This window comes from Phacochoerus africanus, chromosome 11 (assembly GCF_016906955.1).
Source record: "Phacochoerus africanus isolate WHEZ1 chromosome 11, ROS_Pafr_v1, whole genome shotgun sequence".
Taxonomy (NCBI): Eukaryota; Metazoa; Chordata; class Mammalia; order Artiodactyla; family Suidae; genus Phacochoerus; species Phacochoerus africanus.
The window spans coordinates 26,254,348-26,275,716 of NC_062554.1; the positions used below are offsets into that span (position 1 = coordinate 26,254,348).

Sequence of the window (21,369 nt, forward strand, 5' to 3'; positions counted from 1 at the left end):
GGTTGGCTACGTATCCTCCTGGTGTTCGCGCTTGCTCGGCTGTAAAATGAGGAGTGAGGGCAGAGCATCACCACCCTCTCTTTGCCTGATCCATTCGGATCCCCATTCGAAAGGTCACCAACTGTGGCCTAATCACAAGCCAGGACGCACAGGCCATGGACCAACATGTATTTTATTGAGACTGGAAATATTTGCAATGAAGTCCTCATGATGCACAGGGGGAGACTCCATGTCTACAGGTGCCACATTTGCAAGCACAAATCACACAGGGCCCGTGGGGTAGGGGCAGAGAGGGGACTGACAGGGGACTGACAGGAGACCCAGATCTAATGGGCCATCTGTGGGTCCTCTGCTAGAGAAGGGCCTTGTCGGGGACTCAGTAGAATTTCTAGATGCCCTCAGGGAGGAGTTCGGCGAAGCCCGCCCCCTCCTGGAGCAGGCACTAACTTTCTGTAGCCCTGCTGCCTGTTCTTTTTCTGGTTCCAAGAATTTCCATGGCAGCATTCAGAGAGACAATAAGCACAGACCTGGGAGCCATTTGGCCTGAAAAATAATCCACGTGAGGGAAGTTCCCGCTGTGACACAGTGGAAATGAACCAGACTAGTATCCATGAGGATGTGGGTTCCATCCCTGGCCTTGCTCAGGGGACTAAGGATCCAGCATTGCCACGAGCTGTGGCGTAGGTCACAGACTCGGCTTAGATCCCATTGGTGCTGTGGCTGTGGTGTAGGCTGGCAGCTGTAGCTCCATTTGACTCCAGCTTGAGAACTTTCATACGCTGTGGTGCAGCCCGAAAAGAAAAGAAAAGAAAGAAAAGAAAAGAAAAGAAAAAAGAAGGCTCTCTCTGCCCCATGAAAGTCACTTTCGCATAGAAAAAATAAAAATCATTATAAAGAATAAAATAAATACATATTAAGAAAAAAGAAAGTCACTTTTTTGCCCACTGTTCAGAAAATGATGTTGTAAACTTTATACCTTGAAAATTTTCAAACATCCTCATAAGCAGAGAGTATGATGAAGCCCCGGGTCTGTTACAGGAAAGCAGATGATCTGCCTGGTTCAGGTTCAATTAACAGCCAAGAGATCTAATTGTCCCTTGGACAAACCCTTCTCCCTGGGCCTGTTTTCTATTCAGCTCCATGGCCATGCTCTGCTTTCAGGATCTCTCTGGTGCTAGGAAAAAACCCCAAACCCAGGTGGGAGCGGCAATTGTTCAGGGCTCGTCAATGAAGCGCTCTTCTGCTGACACGTCTCTCTTCTGGGTGATGGCGAGTCACTCGGGACCAGACGGAAGGTGTTGAAAACACTCCTGGTCTCTGGAATGAGGTTTCTGTGGCAAGGTGAGTCATGAAGGACCATCACGTGGCCATAGGTTTTTTGGAAGCGACACGTGAGCTGCCAGAGCGATGTTGACGGTGAGTTGTCTCTTGGGAATCGGCCTCAAGAAGCCTTATTATTCAGACAGCACAAAGGAGAAACGGCCTGTCTAGACAGCTTAGGGGGAGGAGATGTCCACGCATGAGTATTTCCCGCATGTTGGAAAGCTGGCTCCTTCACCTCCGGCAAAAGCAGGGCAGCATCTCACCCCCCTCGTCCTCTGTGTGATTGCGGGGGGAAGGAATTAGGCAGCTCGGATGAGTTTTGTTCCTGGTCCATCACCATGGCCAGCATCCTCAGAGAGAGCCTTTAGCCACCACCGGCTGCGGGACAAGGCAGTCTGGCCACTCTGGGACCATCTGCCTCTTGGGTGCTTCTTCCACCTCATCTTCCAGCCCTTCTGATGGACACTTCCTCAGGGGCGGGGGGCAGGGTGTTCAGAAGTTCTCGGCTCCGCCCCTGCTTCTTGCTTATCTCTAGTGGAAAAGTCTAATTCAGAATGAAATGAAAATCACACACACACACACACACACACACACACACGAAAGAGTTGCAAAGAAACCCACAGCATTTTGATAGAACATATCACAAGTTGGTGGGAGAAGGGGGTGACTTTTATTTTCTTCTCTGTGCTTTTCTCAATATACCAAAATTTCAATAATAGTTTTTCTTTGTTTTAAGGAAACTCAGTATTTCCTCCTTGCCTGAAGGAGCCCAACCGGCCCTTTCTTGTCCTCTGTCAGGCCAGGCCACCCCAGACCTGGGAGTCATTTTGCTCTGGCAACTTCATAAAGCGAGGCACACAAACCTCTACACTGGCTTCAGTTTGCTCAGCTTTCACTGGCCCAGAACGTCGCCCAGGCAGAGCAGTGCATCTGGGCAACCACACTCGAAGTCTGATTTAGGGGTCCCCTGTGGGTGCTCGGTGGCAAGAACGGTTGGAAGGCAGCTGGCCTGACAGCTGGAGGCAGTGGACCGACCCACACAGCCCCTATCTGGGCTGAAGCTGTCCTGGGTTCTCTGGTTCAGGGAACCAGCATGTCTCAGACAGGAATTCAGAAACGTGTCGAGCTGGGAGTTGCCTTTTTGTTTTCACTTCCAATGGGGTGAGGAGGCTGGGCAGGGTTGCCTAGGAACTCAGGCATCCTCCGGCTTCTGCAAGAACTCGATTCCAGCCCTGCAAAGCTTATATGGGAGGACTCGCTCTTTTCCAGGCGCGGTGCTCAGGCCCTTTCTCAGCCTCAGCTGGAGGCAGAGGCCCCCACCCCACCCCTCCCCACCCTCCTTCTCTAGGTCATGGCCACAATGGGCTCCACGGACGACAGGTCTGTCTTTCCAGACTGGAACTGGGAGGAGGGCGGCAGGTGGTTGGCCAGTGGAGCCCTGCGCCCGCTGCTCTTCTCTGTCCAAGCCATTCTGAAGGAAGGGACCGGGGAGGGCGGCCGCTCCTCTGGAGGCTTGGGTGGCCTTTGGCACATGCTCAGTAATGCCTTCAGCTCGACCCGGAAGTTCTCGTTGAGCCAGCAGTAGATGAAGGGGTTGTAGCAGGTGCTGCTCATGGCGAACCAGTGGAAGGCGAAGTAGAGGGCATTGTTGGTGCGGATGACCTTGCTGGACAGGAGGAGGACGTAGCAGTTGAGGGGGAACCAGCAGAGGGCAAAGAGGACCACCACCAGCATCAGCATCTTGATGGTCTTCTTCTTCTTGCGCCGCAGGGCCAGGTACTGCTCCGTGGTCACGTCGCCGATGGTGTTGCACAACCACAGCTTCTTGGCCACGCGGGCGTAGGCCACGGAAATGATGAGCAGGGGGAGGATGTAGAGCAGGATGAACGTGGCCAAGTCCAGGTACTTCCAGAAGAGGTCGGCTGGCTCAGGGAAGTCTGGCAGGCACAGGGAGCGGACAGTGTCCTCACTGGGGACAAGGTAGGGAGGGAGACAGAAGGAGCAGGTGCAATCAGAGTGGAAAAGTCCCGTCCCAAGAACCACTGTCTCGCCCTCCACTGGGCTCCTGGTATATCCATTCGTTACAGCACGTTTGGTGCTGCGCCCTAATTGCCTGATTGCATTTCTCGCGCTCTCACTAGTCTGGGAATTCTATACTGATAAGAAATACACCTAGGAGTTCCTCCATGGCCCAGCAATTAAGGATCCAGTGTTGTCACTGATGTGGCTCAGGTTCGATCCCTGGCCAAGGAACTTCCTCATGTCACAGGTGCAGTCAAGAAAAAAAAGGAAGGCAGGAAGGGAGGGAGGGAGAGAGAGAGGGAGGGAGGGGGAGAGAGAGAGAGAGACATAGAGAGAGAGAGAGAGAAAGAAAGAAAGAAAGAAAGAAAGAAAGAAAGAAAGAAAGAAAGAAAGAAAGAAAGAAGGAAGGAAGGAAGGAAGGAGGAAGGAAGGAAGGAAGGAAGGAAGGAAGGAAGGAAAGAAAGAAAGAAGGAAGGAAAGAAAAAGAAAACAGCTAGATTGTTCTGTGTCCTCTCTACTTTGTATTATTCCTAGTTCATAATAGAGACCCAATGAATATTTGGTTCATAAATGATTACAACAGTGGTCTTCCTAATCTTGGAATCAACTCATCCTGTGTTTTGGCTATCTTGGAATTTTCCATTGTACTATCTACTCCCTTTCCAGAGGTGATCCAAGGAAGGGGGCAAAGAAGTGATGGGTCTTGAGAATATGAGAGGCAACGCCTGAACCCGTAAACCTTCAGCCACTCAGACAAAAAGTATTTCTTCGCTATGGAACATACCCAGTCCTCATCAAGCTTTTTAGGAACCCCAGGTATGTTGGACAACCTGGAGCTGAGGGGTTAAGAATATGCAGACTAGGAGTTTCCATTGTGACTCAGTGGCAACAAACCCAACTGGTATCCATGAGGACTGGGGTTCGATCCCTGGCCCCACTCAGCGGGTTAAGGATCCAGTGTTGCCACGAGCTGTGGTGTAGGTCACAGACGCGGCTCAGATCTCATAGTGTAATATGGCAGCTGCAGCTCCGATTGGACTCCTATCCTGGGAATTTCCATATGCCGTGGGTTCAGTTCTAAAAAGACAAAAAAAAAAAGAAAGAATGTGCAGACTATGACCTGCTGAATGAGGTTATACAAGCCACACAGGGTGGCAGGAAGCTCTCTCAGTATCTGAGCTCCCACCTCAGGGAAGTGAAAACCCTGGGGAAGGCGCAGTTCCAATCCACTCACACAAAGGAAGTAGGACCACAAGATGCATTACCTACAGATCCCAGAATGAGGGCGCTGTGAGCCAGCAGAAGGGCAGTCCCCCCTCCCACGTCACAGCAGATCAGGAGAGACCCAGCAAGGTAGCAAGCCCCTGTTACTTGTAACCTGGTTGGGGGAGAGGTCCCTACTTTTTCACAGGCTCAACTCTGAGTGGTCATTTTATCTATTTATCTATTTATTTATTTATTTGAGTGATTTTTTTTGGTGTGTGTATGCCTTTTTAGGCCGACACCCGCGGCATATGGAAGTTCCCAGGCTAGGGGTCAAATCAGAGCTATAGCTGCCAGTCAACACCACAGCCACAGCAACGTAGGATCCGAGCCGTGTCTGTGACCTATACCACAGCTCATGGCCATGCTGGATCCAAAACCCACTGAGTGAGGCCAGGGATCGAACCCTCATCCTCATGGGTACTAGTCAGGTTAGCTAACCACTGAGCCATAGCAGGAACTCCCTTGAGTGATCATTTTAAAAGGTGCCCCAGGAAAAGAGAGGCAGGCACTTGTGGCAGGAATCCTAAGCTTGGGTTTTCCAATATCCAGACTCTGGGCAGGGTGTTCATACCCTAAAATCTCTAAACACCTCAAAATTGCTACCCTCTCATCATTCCCTGTAGCTTGTTGCTCTTTTTATAGGTGCTGGTGGCCATGGCTAGTGAAGCAAAGAAAACTCTCTTTGCTTTTCTTAGCAGAAAAAAGAAATTGCCCTCTACTCGTGAAGGCAGATAGGGGCTTGGGTATGTGATTCATTCAACAGCCTAGAATTCAGGGATGAGGCCTTCACAAATTACTCGAAATTGGCCTTCAGAGCTTGTTTTCTGGAGTCGGCTTACGTCACCAGAGTGTAAGTGTATGTTTCAGGTGGGACACGACACGACAGCAATGCTCCTTCTAGGTCCTCTTTACTGGTCTGGAACGCCAGGCCCCCAGGCTCCTGCCCACCCTACAAGACACAGCTGGCACCCGCAATCTTCTAGGGGCCTAGCGCTACCCGAAGGCCACTGAAGATACTTCCCAAGGATCCACTCAGAACCAGAAGTGGCCAGGAGTTCCCATCTCCCCAGAGAGTCCAGGAATATGAAAGCCCAGTTCCCTTGCCTCTAAGCTGGGAAACTGTGAGCAGTGTGCTCCAGAGCTCCCCCTGCTGATCGCAACCTCCCTCTGTCTCTCCCCATTTGCTGTCCTGCTTCTCCACTCCCTCACCCATCACTCCTGGCAGCACTTCCTTAAAAATCACAGGCACAAAAAAAGAAAAAAAAAAATCACAGGCACAGAGTTCCCTTGTGGTGCAGCAGTTAAGGGTCCAGTGTTGACTGCAGCAGCTTGGGCGGCTGCTGTGGCCTGAGTTTAATCCCTAGCCCTGGAATTTCCATGTGCCAAAAGTATGGCCAAAAAATAAAAATCAAAAAAAAAAAATATCATAGGCACATGTGCCTTCCTTTATCTCAGGCTCTGTTTCTAAGTACTTCAGCTAAAACAACAATGAAGTGATAAAAATCACTCTAAGCTCATTCATTCATTCAATAAATATGTATTGTTTGGTAACACATGCACACTACTGGAGTTCCCGTCGTGGAGTGGTGGAAATGAATCTGGCTGGCATCCATGAGGACGCAGGTTCAATCCCTGGCCTCGCTCGGTGGGTTATGGATCTGGCCTTGCTGTGAGCTGTGGTGTAGGTCACAGACAAGGCTCGGATCTGGCATTGCTTGGCTGTGGCGTAGAGCAGCAAGAAGAGCTCCGATTTGACCCCTAGCCCAGGAACCTCCATATACCACGGGTGCAGCCCTAAAAAGACAGAAACCCCCCCAAAAAACCACATACACATCACTATATATAAAATAGATAACCAACAAGGACCTAGGAATAACCAACAAGATTCCTAGCACAGGGAACTATATTCAATATCTTGTAATAAACTATAATGAAAATAATCTGAAAATAATATATATATTATATATACATATAACTGAATCACTTTGCTGTACACTTGAAACTAACACATTATAATGTAGCTATACTTCAATTAAAAAAGAAAAAGGAGGAGTTCCCACTGTGGCACAGTGGGTTAAGTATCTGGTGATGTCTCTGCAGCATCACTGCTGAGGTGTGGGTTTGATCCCTAGCCTGGAGCAGTGGGTTAAGGACCTGGCATTGCTGCAGTTGTGGCTTGGATTTGACCCCTTGCCCAGGAACTCCCTTATGCCACTGGTGCAGCCAAAATAAGAAAAAGAAAAAAGAAAAGAAAAAGAAAGACAAAATCTGTATTGATTTCAAGATGTGGAGACAGTAAGATGCTAGGGACACCACTATGGCAAAATTAGAAATGGGACCAGCTCCCTGGAACCCCACAGTCTAACAGGGAGCTCACCTTTCATGAACTAGAAGTATGAGTGTTTAAATTTCAAAAAAACCCAAGTGCTTTGAAAGAAATTCTCATTCTGTGAGACCATAAGACAAAACGTATGATAAATGGGAGGTGGGGGTGGGGTAGAGACACTCAGGTATATATGTGTTTATTTGTAGGTTGTACGAGAGAATTTAAACCTCATCGTTTTATTTGATTTTATTTTTGGCTGCTGCATGCAGCAGCTTGATGTGGGATCTCAGTTCCCAAACCAGAGATTAAACCTGGTCCGCAGCAGTAGAAGCACCAAATCCTAACCCCCAGACCACCAGGGAGCTTCCTAAGTCTCATCATTTTAAATATTTTAAACATTCTGAATATCAGTCTGAGTGAGGACATCTCCCCAGTGGCAGAGGCTGATTGCTATTGTCTTGACCTTGCAGACACACCAGCCAGAGAATAATGAGGAGGCTAAAAGAATGGAGGAGAAACGGTCAGAAAAAGCAGAAGAACCGCAGAGGATAGGCAGGGACCTGGAGGCACAGGATGGAAGGGAGGCAGAGAGACTGGCTGGGCATGGCAGGCACTGGGAACTCTGAGATCCAGAGGGGGCTCAGCTTTCCATCTGTCAAGGTCCTCCAGGTCCCCAGGCTGCTCCCTCCTAGTTCATCTCACCTGTACTTGAAGGTGAACAGTTTCTGGCAGATAGCATGTGGGAGTGAAAAGAACGTAGCCATGGTCCAAATGATTGCGATGTAGATGACACCTTTTGTGATTGAGATCCGGGGTTTTAGCGGATGCATGATGACCTGAAAGACAAGCACACTGGGCATCACTGGCTGAAGACAGTTTGAAACAAATGAGAAATCCAGATGATTGCAGCTCACCTGTCACAAGGAGGTGGCTAGGTCCTACTTATAAAGTCAAGTACCCTTTGATGCATTACTGAGTCCCTGAGCTGCACCACCCAACCCCCCCACCTCTGGGGTGAGGAAGAGGGTATCATCTGGACTCTGAGACTCCAGGCTCAAGTGTAGGTCATACTTGGCACAACCAGGGTGCAGTGAGAGGGTGAGGAGGTGTATGGCCAAAGAACAGCCATGGTCAGCTTCCACCTGGGGATCTGATCTCGTCTCCCCATAACTCCAGACTCCTTAGGTTATGACCAGGGCTGGTCCTTTCCTCCCATAAAAACCTTTAAAAATTGGGAGAAGAGATCTCAAATTTTGCCACATCCAATTCCCCAGCAGATGCATGAACCACCTCTAAAACATCCCTATCAAGTGATTATCCAGATCCCACTTGGATATGACTGGTGACGTGAAACTCACTACCCCCCCACACCACTCTGTCCTGCTCCAGACCCTTCTTTTAGAAAACTTTCCTCATATCGAGATGCATCTTTGAAACTTCATCTTAGAACCTTCCTATTCCTTAGTCACTGTGGCACTTCTTGGAGCTCAGAAGAGATTCTCTCCCTCTTTGTCCCAGTGGCCCTTACAATACTGGCCTGGTAGGTGCCTGTGAGTCTTTTCAGAGCAGAGGGCTAGGGATTGTCTAGTGATGCCAGCATGAGCCTGGAGCCAGACAGACCTCAGTTCTATTCCTAGTTCATCAGTCACCAGGCATGTGACCTGGGGGAGGCCCCGCCTCCTTCTGCTCCGCGCATGCCCTTTACTGAGCCTGGGAGCCTTGACTCAGCAAGGACCTAAATGTAGCCATGGTGCACTGAGTCAGCAGGAGCAAGGCGCCTGTGTGGAGCCGCCGCCTCGGGGATGAGCACCCTCAGGTCCCCTTTGCATCCTTCATCATATCCACCCAAGTGTGCCAATAGAGCAGGACAGGGAGCAGGGCCTCCCAACCCCACCTGACGCCTGCCTCTGCCACCTGCCTTGCTGCTTGTTTACCTCCTCAACAGCCTGGGGCCTGGGATGCCCCCTCATCTCCCAGCCAGGAGCCTGGCCTCTCGCCTGCCATTATTTGCCACTCTCGTCTCGCCTGCGATTTTCCAAACTGGCATTGCCGTTCACTCATTCATTTCTGAGACACACAATGCCAGTGGTGAGTTTCTTTGGAATAAGCCTGCATCACAGAGGGCTTAATATGCCTTATTTAGTGCTCACATTGGTCAATGCGAAGGCAAATAAACTCACTGAAAATTGGACTAAAGCTCTGTCTTGAGCCCCCTGGAAGGCCAAGCCGGAGGCAGAAGGATGGGATGGGGGTGGACGGGGTACCCTCACCTGGTGACGGTCCACGGCGATGGCCGTCAGCGTCAGAGCCGAGACGTGCAGGGAGCAGTACTGGGCGAAGCGGCTGACGTGACACATCCCTTTCCCGAACACCCACGTGCTGTTCACGAAGCGGACCTGGAGATGGGCCCACAGAGGTCAGGAGACACAGGCCTGGGCCCTGACCCCCGACCCCCACAAGCCTCTTCCGCTCCTCCTTGCTCCACTTGGTGCTGCTGGACTGTGGGCCATGCACGCTTGTGTCCAGCACGAGTCATTCTCTGTCATTCAACTCAACAAACCCTGACCGTGCTGATGGGGTTGAACCCCGTTAGGTGCTAGAAGAGAGTGGGAAGGGCATGGAGGCTGAAAGAGGCTTCCCATTTCTAAACTTTCTGAGCTGTGTGACCCTGGGTAAGGTAAAGAACCTCTCTGAACTTGGTTTCCTCAGTTGCCAAAAAAAAAAAAAAAAAAGGCTTAAAAATCTCTAGCTTGTATTTTGTTGTAGGGATTAACTTTTTAAAAGGGCTATAAAGCGTGGAACACAATGTCTGGCAGATTGCTAGAAAGATAAAATTTGAAGTAAATGGTAGCTATTTTTATGGTAATAATAACATTCATTTTTGGCTCATGTGAGTTCAGAGGCATGGAGGAGACGTCAGAAAAGTCACAACACAGCATGTGGGCTGTGCTCTGGAACGCTGGCTAAGCTGGCCTTGGGACAGAGTGTCTGGGAAGGAGACCCAGGGGCCACAGAGGTGGGATTCAGGGTTGGGGGCGGGACAGGGAGGAGACAAGCTCCCAGGGGCAGTGGGGGTCCAGGAGCAGCCCTCAGCTTCATCCTCCATCCTCCAGGGCTATCTTCTCGATCCCTCAGGGCCTGCGCCCTCAGTGCCTGACCCCGAGAGAGAGACCAGGCATTGACTCGGGCCAAGGAGCTTCCAGTCTGGGCAGAGGACCGCTCAGGCATTGCAGATGCAAGACCCAAAGTAGCCAGTGCCCTACTGGAGGCCTAGACACGGCAAGGGGGCCACCAGGCGAGTGCGAGGGAGCTGATGCAGAGAGAGACAGAGACGGACAGAGAGGATAGAGAAAGAAAGAGAGCAAGTCAGCGCAACAGCAAGAATCCTGCCTAGTGATCTGCTGCAGCGTATTTGTCACCGATAGCTGCCACCTTGGGCAAGGCACTTAGGCTCGATGAGCCTCACTTTCCTCGTCTGTAAAATGGGGCTAACCCACTCCGCCTGGTTGTTATGAAAATCGAACAGGAGAAATAACCCGTGTAAAGCAGGTACAACAGTAGCTAGTACACAGCAAGTACTTAACGCTAATAATGTAAATAACTGCCATTATTATTATAATATATGAGACATTAGAATGAGCTTTAAAAACAGGTAGGATTTGCACACGTGAACCCCGGGGCCTATCTGGGGCATAGGGGTTGCAATGGTTCGAATGAGAGTCGTGAGGGAAAGTCTGGCTCGGTCGTGAGCCTGGGACAGGAGACCGCAGACACTCCTTTCTCTGGAAGAGGCAGGAAAGAGCCCCATGAGGGTCCGAGCAGCCCAGAGACATTACAGAACTGGAAAACCTCAGCTCCTCCTACATACAATGAAGGAGGTACCAAAGCCAACCAATGCCACCTGGAAGAGTTTTCAGATCCACTCCCTCTTCTTCTGTGCCAAGGCCATGGCCAAGAATGGGGTCTCCCATCATCTCCCACGTGGACCATTACAGCTCTCCTTGTCCTCTAGCCTGTAATTCAGCCTTCACACTGCTGACGGTATTTTCTTAATGAAAAATCAGATCACTGGTCACCTTCCTGCTTAGAATCAGCAAGGCCTTCAAGACCCAGCCAGATGCCTTCCGAGTATCCAGGCGTCCAGGCGGCCCGCAGCCTGGCCCCAGCCTTTCTCTCTGGCCACCTCCCTCCTTCCCCTGCCCTGCCGGCTCCTCCGCTGTGCTTCTTGCCTCTGCTGCTCCATCTACGTTCCCTCGACACACTAGGAACTTCGACACACGGGCCTTTGTTCGCCTGGGTCCCGCCGTTGCATTTCCACCTGGGAAATTCCATCCCAGCCCCTCTGAAATGTCACGTCCTTTGAAAAGTCTCCTTTTGCCACCCCTGTGGGACCCTGGCAGCACAGAGTAAATGACAGCCTCCTCCAGGCACCACACTCCGCACGTCTCTGCCTCTGCCGTGGGGATTGTGGAATCCGGAGTAACCGTTTGCTTTTCTCTCCACGACCGGAGCTGGACCGCATGCTGATGGGCTGGGTGGAGTGAGGAAAGGGAGATCAGGAGGAAAGAAACCATCACCAACTAGCCCGAGGGCAGGATGGCGAGGAGCCCGACGGAGGGCTCCGAAGACCCTCAACCCTTTCTCTCTCCACGGCTGCCAGCACCTCGGCAGCTCTGACAGCAATTTGGGCTGGGTGGTTGCATGGGTCAGGCTGAAGGCCAAGCTGCTTGGGATCAACCTGGAGGAGGGGCTGGGTTCTCAGGCCCTTGACTTCCCCGCTCTCCGGCAGGAGATCCCCCAGGGTAGGGGTTGTCGGCTCTCAGCTGCAGCCTGGACTGCAGCCGCCCTGACTGCATCCTGCCGTGCATCCTGCTCTGGGCAGCAGCACAGGGCCGTGCCCTGGGACCTGCCAGTTCCCATCCCGGGTGGCCCAGCCCCAGCACCGCAGCAGGTCAAGTCAGAAGCCAAAGGGGAGCCAGGAGAAGCCAGAGAAGTATCTTCTTGTGTTTCAAGATGGCAGGGCACTGTGTGTTGGGGGGGGGGAGGTTGTTTGGAGGCCCCCTTGTCCTCGGCTAGTGCCCAGAGCATCCTGAGTGGCCAGGAATCCATTAGATGGAGGCAGGACAGAGAGCAGGCCAAGTCCATGGGCTGCAGGAGTGGGCTGAGTGCCCCACGCCCCAGTCCCCAATGGAGTGGCTTAGTGGACAGACCTCGGGTGGCACTTGTGTCAGGCGAAGTAATTCCCATCCTGGCCAAGTGACCTTGGACAAGGGATTGAACCTCTCTGTGCCTTAGTCTCCTCATCTGCAAAATGTGAGTAATGGTCTTACAAGCGAGGATAAGAGAGAATGCTGTTTTTAAATGTAAGGGTTGGAAGGATGTTCAGAGGTGCATAGGCTGGCGGGAGTCACCCGCTTCCTTTTGCTTGTCCCTTATTTCGGGTCGAAGGGGTGTGTGTGTGTGTGTGTGTGTGTGTGTGAGAGAGAGAGAGAGAGAGAGAGAGGACAGAGACAGAAAATCATAGAGAGAAAGCGATATGAACAGATATGGTTTGGTAATAACTCAAATATCAATAAGGTGAGTCCATAAATTGGAAAATATGTAATTCATGCTGCAGAAATACAGGGTGTGACTGTCAGGATGATGGCTTGGTCACGGCCCTCACAGTCTCAACCGGGCATGAGCACCACACTCCCAAGCCTTGGAGGGAAAAAGTGACACCGCTAAAGCCCAGTAGCCAGGGCTCAGTGGAGGAAAGAGGAAAGGGGGCTCACCCATCACCCACGTGCAAATCCCCCCAGGCTGCCCCAAGCCCCAGGGGCCAAGCCCACGTCACCCTCATCTCTCCCAAGACTCAGACTAAGTACACAGCGGCACTGTCAAACGACAGAAAAGAAATGCAATTGAAATAAGTGGTCTAGGAAAATGCGCTCGAGCTTTAACAACTAGCCACTGTTTGACATTTCAGCTTGGCACAAAGCAGCATCCCATGGAGGGGGGATTTAATGGGTTTTGCTTCGTGGGGGGCGGGGGGGGGGGAGAACCTAACAATCTATGCCAGCATTTCAAAGGGCTTTGATTTACTGCTCCACCGTCAAGCAAGTTGACGCTCAGGGACATTAAACAGGAAATAGACGTTGGTTCTCGGCTGGCTGCAGACACTCAAATCATTGACCCCAATGCCAAGAGCTGCAGAAACTCTGGCTTGGAAGCTGCTGTGAGAGCCACGGAGAGAACAGAAAGACAAAACCACAGAGACAGACGAGAAGAGTCGAGGAGAAAGGTGAGGAGAGAGCTAGAGACAGACAAGCAGAGGCACAGAAAGACAGGGTCGCAGAGAGGAAAAAAGATGAAGGCACAGAGAGACAGAGAAGAGAGAGACTCCTGAGAGACCCGCAGAAAGACAAACAGAATGACGGCGACAGAGACCCAGAGACTAAGAGGCAGAACAACAGAGGAGAGTGTTGAGAGGTGAGAAATGAGAGCTGAGAGGGCGAGAGAGGAGACAGAGGAAGACAGGCAGAAGAGACGGACAGAGAAAGGAGAGAAATCGGGTGGAGAGAGGGAGAGGGACCAGAGAGACAGAGACAGAGACAGAGGCAGAGGAGAGCTAGCGAGACTGCGAGAGCGGACACCACCCCGGCCCTCAGCCTCACCAAAGTGAACGGGGTGTTGAGCAGCGTGATCATGAGGTCCGCCACGGCCAGGTTGACGATGAAGAGGCTGGTGGCCGAGTGCATCCGCTGGTTCTTGAAGATGACATGACACACCAGGACATTGCCAAAAAGCGAGAAGACGATGATGAAGGAGTAAGCCACGATGAGCAGGGCTTTCACCGTGGGGTTCTGGGACTCGGCCCCGTAGCGCCTGCGGCCCACGAAGTTCTGCCAGTCGGAGAAGGTGTAGTTGTTCCAGGAGAAGAAGTGCGAGGCATTGGGCCCCAGGGCTGCTTCAGGGCTCTGCTCGTCCGCAGCTCGCACCACGGGGAGCAGGCAGAGCAGCAACCAGGGACGTCCCATCTTTGCAAGATCCTCGGCGCCCGGGACGGGGCTGGCGGGACGTCCCGCCGGGCCTCGCGCGTGCGCTCGGGCGCGGGGAGAGGCGCGCACCGAGTTGTGCGCGCAGGGGCCCGGGGCCTCCCAGCGCCTGGTCGGCGCCAGCTCCCTGCCCGCCTCCAGCCCTCGATCCGCGATCCGAGATCAGCGCTCCTAGCTGCCGGCCGCACTTTTGTGTCTCCACTGCGCCCCACCCCGGCTGCTGGAAAACCGGCGCGTCTGCCTATCCAGCGGCGCGGCGTCCCTCCCGGCAACGGTGACGCGCTCCGGCTCGGCGAGTCTTCCCACCCCCGGCCCCAGACCGCTCCCGCTCTGGAAATAAAACTGAGTGAGGGCTCTGTAAGGGCTCTTTCCCTAAAACACACCCATCCTCCTGTTTCTGCTTAAGCCTCGCGATCGGAAAGGGAGCAGGCGGATGGCGCACGGAAGGCGGTTGGGGTTGCGGCGGCGCGAGGCAGGGGACTGGGGCCGCCGGCTCCAGGCAGCCGCTGTTCCGTGGGGGGGCTACACGTCGCTGCTGAGCGTCAGCCCTAGCAGGCTTCCCGTTGGCGGGGGGTGGGAGGGTGGTGGTCACTGGGTCCTGCCGGATCCCGCACAAGGTGAACAATGGAATCAGTGTAGGCATCTGCCAGGCGCCTTCAGTGACCAAACTTGGGATGTGCTGGTGGGCATACTAGGTTTTGTCTCTTTGCAGTTACTAAGCTTCAATGGGGGCGGGGGGATGTTTTTCCAAGGAAGCACTTCCAAGCAGTTCTCCTGACCGGATCCAAAAATCAAAGGAGATAAATAGCTCTGTGTCCACTTCTTGGGTAACAGTTTTCTGCCATGAGAGTTTTTGAAGCTGTATCTGCAAGAGACATTACCCACGCTGGCTTGTGTTTCCCCATCTCCTTCTGCAGGAAATGTTGATCTCGTCCTCACCTGTCCCTTCACTTTCCCTGTGACATCTCTCTTGGTCTCCACTGCCCAGCCATCGCCCGCACAACCTGATCCCGTGGAATCAGAGTCAAACCCCAACTTTGTCAAGTCCTAGCTGTGAAATCCTGAGCAAGTTAGTTAACTTTTCTGGCCTTGGTGGAAAGTTTTCCTTTTCCTACCTATGGGATTTTCAGAGACCCCCGTACAGATCTACCACCGTTTGCACTGGGGTGCTACATGCAGTAATTGGTTGATGACTTGTCACCAGTCCCTCACCAGTTCTATTGGCAAATGCCATGTAGACTCTATTGTCATGGCACCTGCTGAGCAGTGCCCTTGGGCTGGTACCTTCTGAGGGGTTCACTTGGTTCAGGAGAAATCCTGCATCTTTGTCCCACACAGACCCTGGAGATAGACCCTTCCCCCCAAATCCCCTTTTCTCCCTAGGCCATGAGGGGAAGCCCTGCCCCTTCTCACTCTGGAACTTTTCCAGGAAAGTTAGTCATCAGCTTCTGTACCCCCTTGAGCTCCAGGCACACAGGTTAAGCTGTCCTGTCAATAAGCAATGAGGGGCACTCCCATTGTGGCTCAGCAGTAATGAGCCATGAGGATGCAGGTTTGATCCCTGGCCTCACTCAATGGGTTGAGGATCTGGCATTTCCATGAGCTGAGGTGTAGGGCACAGACGCGGCTCGGATCCCGCATGGCTGTGGCTGTGGTGTAGGCCTGCAGCTGAGGCTCAATTTGACCCCTAGCCTGGGAACTTCCGGATGCCACAGGTGCGACCCTAAAGAATAAATAAATAAATAAGCAATGAGAAAGTGGTTTGATAAGAGTCACCGCAATAAAGTACGAGGGCCACTTATGTAGACAAGAGGGAATCGAGGAGGTCTCCCTGTCTAGACACGTGCCCTGTGTCCTTTACTATGGCAACTCTTATCAAACCACTTTCTCACTGCTTATTTATTTATTTATTTATTTATTTATTTATTTCCCTGAGGGACCTGCAAGAGGTGTTAAGGTCATGGAGGAGGAGGCAGAGGGAAGAATGTGGAGAATTCCTCAAGGAGGGATCTTGGTACGAGCAAAGATAGGGAGATGAGTATGACTCATCCAACAACTGCAGGAGCAGAAGGAGCTAGAGTGTGTTATGCAAAGAGATGTCAGCTGCAGGAAAAGGCACCATCCCTGTTTTATTCAGGGATCTTAGGAGGGCTATAGTCTGGGAGACGGCCTCTCAGATAGCTCTGAGGAACTCTTCCCAAGAGGGAAAGGAGGAGCTGGGGTATGTAGAAATTTTTGTTCAAACAAAGAAAGGAAAGCCAAGTAATCAAACATCAAAAGATAACTGCTAATCAAAAGAACATACAGCTCAACTTAATGAGTCTAGTTATTTTCTAAGTAGAGGAAGATGCAGTCATTGAAATCATTCTTTGGATATGCTTCTTAAAGATCTAGGGCCAATATTCTGTTTATTTATCCTGAATTCTCTCCTTAGTGCTCCATCAGGTCGGCTGCATTGGCTGATGGCTTGATGGCAGGCAATATTCTTTGTTTGCTGAAATGGCAGGTGCATTGTATATGTAGTCTGCAGAGCTGAGTGGAGACAGAAGGCTGGAGAGGGAGACACGGGCCCCAACAAGAATCATAAGGATTTGAACAGTTTCCAGAGAGTAGCAGGAATTCAAAGAAGGGTGAAATAGAGACTGAAGAGATCAGATTTGCATCTTATTATATTTTATTTTTTATTTTATTTTTGCTTTTTAGGGCCACACTGTGGTGTATGGAAGTCCTTAGGCTAGGGGTCAAATTGGAGCTACAGCTGCCAGTCTACACCACAGCAACACAGGATCCAAGCCATATCTGCCACCTACACCACAGCTCACAGCAATGCTGGATCCTTTTGTTGTTGTTGTTGTTATTGTTGTTGTTGTTGTTGCTATGTCTTGGGCCGCTTCCGCGGCATATGGAGGTTCCCAGGCTAGGGGTGGAATCGGAGCTGTAGCCACCGGCCTACGCCAGAGCCACAGCAACGCGGGATCCGAGCCGCGTCTGCAACCTACACCACAGCTCATGGCAACGCCGGATCTTTAACCCACTGAGCAAGGCCAGGGACCAAACCCGAAACCTCATGGTTCCTAGTGGGATTCGTTAACCACTGCGCCACTGACGGGAACTCCAATGCTGGATCCTTAACCCAGCAAGTGAGGCCAGGAATCGAACCTTCATCCTCATGGATCCTAGGCAGGTTTGTTAACCACTGAGCCCTGAGGGAACTCCCAGATTGGCGTTTAGAAAGAACACTCTAGTAACTGGACAATAGGGGGGCCTGGGCTTAAGGCAGGAGTTTTGAAGACTCTTCTAGTGATCTGGGAGCAGAGGGGAGACCTGGACCCAGGTGCTGGGAAGGGGAGGAACAGGTTGACAGAGACTGGAGGGAGGAAGCAAGGATGATGGTCAAATTCTTGTGTTTTTGAAGTAAACACAAAAAAAACATAAAAGATCCTCCTTTGACCTTAGCCCCTCCCAGAGCTTTTAACCTACATTTCCCCATTATTTTAGTAGCAAGTTCAAAGAAGTCCACTCTTGTCTCCAGTCCATCACCTCCCATTCACTCATAAAACAACTCTCTCTAGGTGAGAGAGCACAAAGCAGACGTCCTTCAATTCTGCTGATGCACCTGGTGGGTCTCACAGAATCATGTGCTTGGGATAAGGGCTTGGGTGGCTGATCCCGGGAGAAGGAACAGAGGTCCCTGGCAGGTGAAATAATAGCTCTTTAGCTACAGAAAAGCAACCAAGAAACTACCTGTGAACACGTAGGGCAAGAGCTTGGGTGGACTGGATGTTCCATCAGGATGACGTGGCAGCATCTCAGTGAGGCAAGACTCGACTGGGATGGTGATTTAGAAAACGGAGCCCTGGTTAACTGAACTGTGTGTTGAGAAGGAATGGATGGTCTTTTTGCCATTTCTTGGGCCACTCCCATGGCATATGGAGGTTCCCAGGCTAGGGGTCCAATCAGAGCTGTAGCTGCCGGTCTACGCCAGAGCCACAGCAACTCGGGATCCGAGCCACGTCTGCGACCTACACCACAGCTCACGGCAACACCGGATCCTTAAGCCACTGAGCGAGGCCAGGGATCAAACCCGCAACCTCATGGTTCCTAGTCGGATTCGTTAACCACTGAGCCACGACGGGAACTCCCAATACGCACTGTTATATGTAAAATAGATAAGTAACAAGGAGCTACTGTGTAGTACAGGGAACTCCACTCAATATTCTGTAATAACCTATGTGGGAAAATAAGCTAAAAAAGAATGGATGTGTATCACAGAATCACTTTGCTATAAACCAGAAACTAACACAACATTGTAAGTCAGCTACACTCTAATAAACATTTTTTAAAAAAAGAAACAAGAGGGAGTGCCCTTCGCGGCTCAGCAGTTAACAAACCTGACTAGGATCCATAAGGATGATGGTTCGATCCCTGGCCTCTCTCAGTGGGTTAAGGATCCCATGTTGCCCATGAGCTATGGTGTAGGTCACAAACGCGGCTCAGTTCCCTCGTTGCTGTAGGCTGTGCTGTAGGTCGGCAGCTGTAGCTCTAATTCGACCCCTAGCCTGGGCACCTCCATATGCTGCGGGTGTGGCCCTAAAAAGCAAAAATTTAAAAAGTTTTTTTAAAAAAAGAAATAAGAAAAAACAAATTACTACATAAATAAAATGCTCCCATAGCATGTGATCTGTTCTGTGATGTTGCCCCTTCCCTTGTGGTAGTCGATCTGTGGTTTATCTGTCTTTTCAACTCAACTGTCAGCTCTTCCAGGATCTTCTTATCACCTCCTAGATCCTAGCCCAGTGCCCAGACAGGGGAAATGGGCAAGGACTGTGGTAGAGACTTTGAACGTGGAATCAGACCACCTAAGACGCAAGTCTTTATTTTTCTGAATACTGCTTTTTCTATCTAGTCACATCCAGGGACATAGCTAGATTATAATCACTTAAAATTATATCAACCACATCTTCTAAACTCAATGTAAAAATCTACCTTCTTTGAAAATAACTGTTTTCTGCTTCTATTGCCGGTTAATCACTTAAAATGAGGATTTCTTCCATAAACCTCTGAGAAGGCAAAGAGGAGGTCGAGTAGGTAGGTAGAGCTGTGGAATTAACATTAGAAGGAGATCTTCCTTCTGTAATCCTCAGGTTGAGTCATGTTTCTTCGCACCAGCTCTAGTTCTATGCTCTTAATTGCCCTTGAGCTATTTTTTCCTCTTTCCCTTTTATTTCTGCTGTGTGCTTTGTTTCAAATCAGATCCTCAGAAAGTGAAAGAGGATAATTACACATGATATTTAAGCCATTTGAAATTTATAGATGGAGGAATGAATGATGATTAGTGGGTTGTTTTTTTTTTTACAGCAATACCAGATAAAAAAATGTAAAGCTATTTCTAGAAAGCATCACCAGATCTGCAACTCATTTTCACAGGATGTAAGCAAGAGCTGTCATTGATCTTACACTCTTTTGAAAAATGCTTTAATAATTTTTTTTTAATGCCCCATGGATGCTGTTGGTTCTGAATGTCAGACTAAAAAAAGTCGTCTTTTCCATATTACTTTTATACTGACTTCTATTTTATAAGGTTCATGCTATGATAAAGACAAATTTTAAGCAATTACAGTTGTAAACTCAGCTCACAGGCAAGGGAACCAAGGAAGGCGGTGGTGTTTGAAATATGACCATACTTCTCTGAGGAAAAGAACCATTTGCAATAAAGTAAACATGTAAAGGTCAGATCCCAGCCAGTCACATTACTTTAAAAAATCATGTCAAAAGGAGTTCCCTTCATGACTCTGTGGATAACGAACCCAACTGGCATCCATGAGGTTGTGGGTTCGATCCCTGGCCTTGCTCAGTGGGTTAAGGAATCTGGTGTTGAGCTATGGTGTAGGTTGCAGATGTGGCTCAGATCTGGCATTGCTGTGGCTGTGGTGTAGGCCGGCAGCTGTAGCTCCGATTCGACCCCTAGCCTGGGAACCTCATATGCCGAGGGTGAGGCCTTAAAAAGCAAAAAAACAAAAAACAAAAAAACCCAAAAACACATTAAGGATATCATAAAAGCCTGAAATTAAGAGCAGACTAGTAACATCTAACCTAAATCATGTGAGAAAAAAGCCACATCATTTATACTATATTTGGAGATGTAATTACTAAATGAAAGGTCTTAACTGTAGGTGACTTCTGGAGCGGACCCCCAGCCTGGGTTTGACAGACCCCCACCCAGCCTGGGTTTAAAGTTTCACCCTGAGCTTATCTCTACACAGCCTCTTCTAAACTATGCAACAAGTTTCTATGTCAGCCTCTGGCATTAGACTGAACTTCCTTGCGTGGAAACATTCTGTGCTTTTCATCATTTAAACACAGAGCAGGCTCTTACTAAATACTTCATGAATGTATATATGAAAATATAAATAGAGGTTTTTTTATAAGACATAGGTTTTAAAAAAATAAAATAGTTTTTTTAAGGCAAAAAATTCCAACACATGGAGCTCCCTTGCGGCTCAGTGGGTTGAGGATCCAGTGTTGTCCCTGCTGCGGCTCAGACTGCTGCTGGGTGTGGGTTTAGTCTCTGCCCCAGGAACTTCTGCATGCTGCTAGAGTGGCAAAAAAAAAAAAAAAAAATTCCAACACGCTCATAGAACTAAACCAAAGCTATTAATTTCACCATCACTCCTTGACAATAGAAATGTCCCTTATAAACACAACTGGCTGTGTCCTGTAGAAGTATAGGGTATAGATTACAGAACAAGCTGTTTTATTTACTCCTGAACCACTTCCTTACATATAACTAAAAACTGCCACCGAGGTCACATTGACTCAGTTGGCTCAGGTCAGTTGGTCTCAGATGAGACCAGTGACCTATCTCTGACCATGACAATAAGGACCAGTTACAGGTAAAGACTGATCCTTCTCTTCAGGACACTCCTTTATTTTCTGAGTATAAATGGTATTTTTAAAATAGTACAGAAGAACATGAAGAAAATGAAAATCATCAAAATCAATGCTGTTAACATTTTGGTAGGTTCCCTTTCAATTTTTTACATAATTGAAATGAAATTTTATTAGTTTTGTGTCTTGATTACATCATTCTGAGCATTTTCCATGTTACTATATTTTTCTCAAAAAGTCCTTTTTAGGAGTTCCCATTGTGGCTCAGCAAGTTAAGAACCTGACTATTACCCATGAGGATGAGGGTTCTATCCCTGGCCTTACTCAGTGGGCTAAGGATCTGGTGTTGCCACAAACTGTGGCATAGGTATCAGATGCAGCTTGGCTCTGCTGTTGCTGTGGCTGTGGTGTAGGCTGGCAGCTGCCCAGGAACTTCTATATGTTGCAGATGTGGGTCTAAAAAGAAAAAATAAATTAAAAGGAAAAAAATCCCTTTTAATGGCTGCA

The 21,369-nt window shown here is 49.8% G+C and overlaps 1 protein-coding gene across 1 annotated transcript; it reads right to left on the bottom strand.

The window, feature by feature from the left end:
* Nucleotides 1-2,610: 2,610 nt before the first annotated feature.
* Nucleotides 2,611-13,991, bottom strand: GPR83 (G protein-coupled receptor 83). The gene is made up of 4 exons (XM_047752746.1): nt 13,594-13,991; nt 9,208-9,333; nt 7,640-7,773; nt 2,611-3,292 (listed from the first exon to the last, which is right to left on the bottom strand). Exons 1-4 carry the CDS (start codon nt 13,954-13,956, stop codon nt 2,668-2,670), a joined length of 1,248 nt encoding a protein of 415 aa, XP_047608702.1. The 5' UTR covers nt 13,957-13,991; the 3' UTR covers nt 2,611-2,667.
* Nucleotides 13,992-21,369: the final 7,378 nt, after the last annotated feature.